A 4502-nucleotide genomic window follows, 5' to 3' on the forward strand; every position below is an offset into this window, starting at 1 on the left:
CAAGGCTAGACAAGCCTCTTCATAGTGATGAAACACCAAGGTACTCATCTGGAACAAGATGCCACCCTGAGATCTGATGACTCAAAATATACTCCCCTGCTTTAAATAATGATCCTGACCTTACTCAAAATGCTGGCTTACTTATGCTTGTGTATAATTCAGCACTAGTGTATAATTCACTTGAGTCTTCATTAAACTACTGGGTTTCCCGCTAACAAGTAGACTCCACTAATTCTTAGGGTAGGACCAAGTAAAGCAGGGACACTGCCTCCCAACTTTTAAAGAGTGCTTGTTACTTCAAATTAATATCAAAGTTATCAGAACGAGAAAAAAATAAAAACTTTATTGGACTTTGTTACATTTATTTTACATTTAGTATTGTTTGTATTTTGAATTACATTAAGGCGGAGGATGGGCAGTGTAATGTTTTTGAAGTTTAGGACCTTTAAAGCTCTTAAGCTGACTGCCCTACTGTAAAGAAAAGCCGGGTATCTGCTTTACACTGGCAAAATAAGGGGGTACATTTCCCCAACTGTCCCTCAAATCCCTTGCAATGCTATACCATGATATAAACCACTGGTTTAAAAGACAATGATTCCAATAATTGATACAAGTCCTGCTTCCCTACCCCCTACCTCCACCCCAACTGAGCCTGTCCCCTCTGTGTTCCTGTGTTTCATTCTGCAACATCTGAAATCCAGCCTCCAACAGATTCTGGCCAAACATCTCTGACCTTTGAATATTGTTTTATTTTAGCCCATAATGAAATTAGCAGCTACTGCAAGTGCTAAAAATGGGTTACAGTTTGCAAGATAACTTTATTCTTTAAACAGTCTTATATACTAGGCACCAACACTGAGGCTCAGCTGCCCAAGATCATAAAGCATAGTATGTACTCAACAAATATTAGCTGACCAGTTTCACAGCCAGAAAATGGCAAAGCTGGGATGCAAACCTAAATAGTCTGACTCCCAAGCCTCTTAACCATTCTTAAGAGACCACCTACATCTGCCACTTGAATAAATGGAACCGCTATCCACCCAGATGGTGAAACCAGAATCACTCAAAAATCTAGCTCTCCCTCATATTATTCATAACTGCCAGTGTTAAAATTCTAATTGCTAAGTAGCCCTCACCTGTCAATTTCTCCCATCCCTACAATTCCACTTCTCTATTTCACATCTCATACAGACTGCTCCTGGTCTCATCTCTCAAAATCCATTCCCTATATATCAGCCCAAGTAACTGAAGATAAAATTTGTTCATGACACTATGAATGTTTTCAGCTGCCCTCAACATAAGGTCCAAACTCTTTCCTGAGGTTTATAAAGCCCTTTATAACTCAGTCCCTGTCTACATTTCCCCATTCCAGCTTTACTGAACTTTTTTTTCCCCATCTCCCTGCCTTTACCATGCAGTTTTATCTACTCCGCAGTGTCATCTCACCTTTCCATTTCCCTCGTACGTAACTTCTAAGAGTTCTTGGCTTAAACGTCACTTTCTCCAGAAAGCCTACCATGATACCAAATACCTCTTCTCCTTTGAGTTCACTCTAATTCCTAAATCACGGCACAAATTCACCATATTACAACAATCTGTCAGCTCATTTGCACTCTTCTCCAAACTATTAAAGTCCAAGATGGCAGGGCCTCTATCACATTTAATGTTGTACCCCAAAGCCTATCGGGCCTGATACAGAAGATACAGTAAATCTTTGTTGAAAGAACTCTTTTATTCTACCTTTTTGCACACCACCTCTCATGAAAATATTTCTTGACAATGCCTTCCCTGTCTCTCATTTACCAAATATCTTACCTAGAGGAGATATTCAGGACAACTTTTTTAATAAATTCAAGACTTTGCTCATACACCAGACCGTAATTTTAGAAGGAATAGGAGCATTCTGACTAGACGCTGATAAAACCTGACATCCAGAAAATAAAGAATGGCTGCTAACTCACAAAAGCTGTCGGAAGAAAGGGCCTTAAAATCTTAAAAGTCTTTCTCTTTTAATCAAATACCTTTATAGTGCAAATATAATAAATTCACATGCATTTTACTCTTACATACTCATAACAAGATAATTACAGACTAAAGTTGCAGTGTTTTCCAAAGTGAATCTTCATTTTAACCAAACTCACGAAGCATTTATTGAAATTAACACATCTGGCAAAGCACCAGACTTGAATCAAGCAGCATCAATGCTACAGTGTAAAAAAAGTAAATTTAAAAACTCAAGATGTAGAAGCAGTAGCCATATCAGCAACCATTCTTCTAGGGAAGGGACCCATATACACAATCCTTCCCCAAGAATTTGATGCTACCCCTCCGAAGAATTTAAGCACAAAACAGAGTGCTTGTATCATATAAGTAAGGACTTTCACAGAGGAAAACTGTCATATAAATGCATTTTTTTTTTTTTGCTTTTAAAGGATACTGCAATAGAAATATATTAAGCATGGCCTCAAATATCCAACATTTTCCTATCTTACACTTTAAACCAAAATTATAAGAACCTACAGTCTTTATAAAGAACTCTCTTCACAGCACAGCTGTAGTTCACTTTAAACAAAAAAGTTTCTTTTGTGCTATATCCTTAGAAGTAAACATAATGTACACACAAATGAGAAGTATAGATTCTGCATCAAGCATTTTTCAATCTCGCCTTCTGATATAAACCTGGATACAGTCAAATTTGCAAAGCATTCACTTAATATTTTAGTTGAAGCAAACTTAAAAGGTAAATGAGTTTTCAGTGAAGGAGACCTTTGTGAGTTGCAGTGGCGTCCCTGGCACTCAGAGGTCGTTCAGCTAAAGTCCCGATTGGTGAGGACGAGTGGAGCCACAAGGGTCCAGACGTAAAGCAGGAGGCAGACCCAGCTGGTGCTGATCTTGACCCATACAGCCGGCCACTTGCTGGTCATGCTCTGAAACTCTGCATCAGGGCTAAGAAAACAAGAGAGAGTCAGGTAGAAAAGCCTGGTCTACCTGACTTCTATCAGCCTCCTGCAGCGCCCCTAGCCAAGGCCAAGAAATTCTCCAGTGAAACTTGGCTGGTGCTACCCCCCCAGTAGGTTTGTAGAGAAGACTGGAGGAAGCTGCTATTTTCAGTGTTTATGACCAAACATAAGAACTAAAGAACTCACGGACTCTGCCTCGCAAATGACTTTTCTTCTTGCCAGCATGAAAGACTCCGACTATCAGGAGAAAGTTCTTTAGATGTTCCTAGTTATTGGCGAAAGTCTAGATTTGAGATAGCCTCCCTAAAACTTTCCTTCCTTAGTACATTACTACTTGAACGAGAATGGTCTGACATGGCCATCTCTATACACAGAAAATTAGTGAACAAAGATGGGTCAGATTGCTTCATGTCATGATTTTCTCTCTCAATGAACTCAGCTCTGTAAGAGCTCCTAGTGATTTGCACCGCAAAGAATTCCAAGGGGTTTTAAATGCTAGAGGAGATAAAGTCAAGAATATTTAACCCAAGGTAATTCATTATATGAGTAAGAGCAAGGGTTCTGAGGTCAGGACAATGGATGAGATTTTATAGGCCACGAAGGGTTTTAGTGCTCTTCAGTCAGTATTGTCTGTGCCTCCTACCTGTACCAGCCAGTCAGGGTCATCATGATGTACAAGGAAGCCAAGCAGAGCATGAAGTGGAAGAAGAAGTAGCTATACTGCACTCCCTCTTTCTCATTGTCCACAGCCCGCCGAGGTTGTCCATCTTCTTCATCATTGGCACCATTGGTAGTTGCATCACCAAGGATCACGCTGTCACTCCCTGACAGGGTCAGCTTGTCTACTTGGCTATTACTGGAAGTGCGGATGCTAGAAAATGATCACAAGGAAGACAAATCAGAAGGGGGCCATGAAGAAGAACTGCTGTCACTGGCCTGCATACAAGACACTTATTGCTGAGCTGCTCCTACTTTAGAGACTAAAAGCTTTCTGAAGATCCTGCTTAAAGTTCTGAATTGTTGTCTGTCATCGTAAGACTGATGGCACTGTCACCAGTTACTACTTGATGTGGTGGCTTAATTGCTTAGGAATTTCAAAAAACATACCATGTTCTCAGTGTCTGTTTCTGTGACTTCACAAGCGCCGCCTCTATGATTGGAATGTATCACGCGCCAACCTCCTTCCAGCTAACTTACTCATCCTACACTTCTGTGACTTGCTGTCATGTCCTCTGGAAGCCCTTCCCTGACATCACCCCTCACTAGGCTAGGTTACGAGACACTCCTCCAACTTCCCACAGCTTCTTGGCTTCCTTCTGCCACTGCTCTTATCACTCCTGTCTTCCCTGCTGTTCAAAGAACGCCTTAACAATGATCTTAGTCTATATATTTCTGCACTACAGAAACTCACTAAAAGTAAAATGACTGAATAAAAACGTAAATACAATTAAAGAAGAAAAATTACATGATCGTTTTAATAGACACAGAAAAAACATCTGACAAAATCCAATACCTTTCCATGATTAAAAAAAAAAAAAAAAA

At 40.0% G+C, this 4502-nt stretch overlaps 1 protein-coding gene across 1 annotated transcript in view; it reads right to left on the reverse strand.

Moving 5' to 3' along the window:
* Positions 1–322: 322 nt before the first annotated feature.
* Positions 323–4502, reverse strand: part of SERINC3 (serine incorporator 3) — a 24797-nt gene continuing 20617 nt past the window's right edge. The window contains exons 9-10 of the mRNA XM_017541180.2: positions 3604–3831; positions 323–2946 (exon numbers count right to left, since the gene is read on the reverse strand). Of these exons, the coding sequence (XP_017396669.1) occupies positions 2808–2946; positions 3604–3831 (367 nt within the window). The 3' untranslated portion in view covers positions 323–2807. The remainder of the gene's footprint in view (positions 2947–3603; positions 3832–4502) is intronic.

The sequence above is a fragment of the Cebus imitator genome, unplaced genomic scaffold (assembly GCF_001604975.1).
Source record: "Cebus imitator isolate Cc_AM_T3 unplaced genomic scaffold, Cebus_imitator-1.0 Scaffold132, whole genome shotgun sequence".
Classification (NCBI taxonomy): domain Eukaryota; kingdom Metazoa; phylum Chordata; class Mammalia; order Primates; family Cebidae; genus Cebus; species Cebus imitator.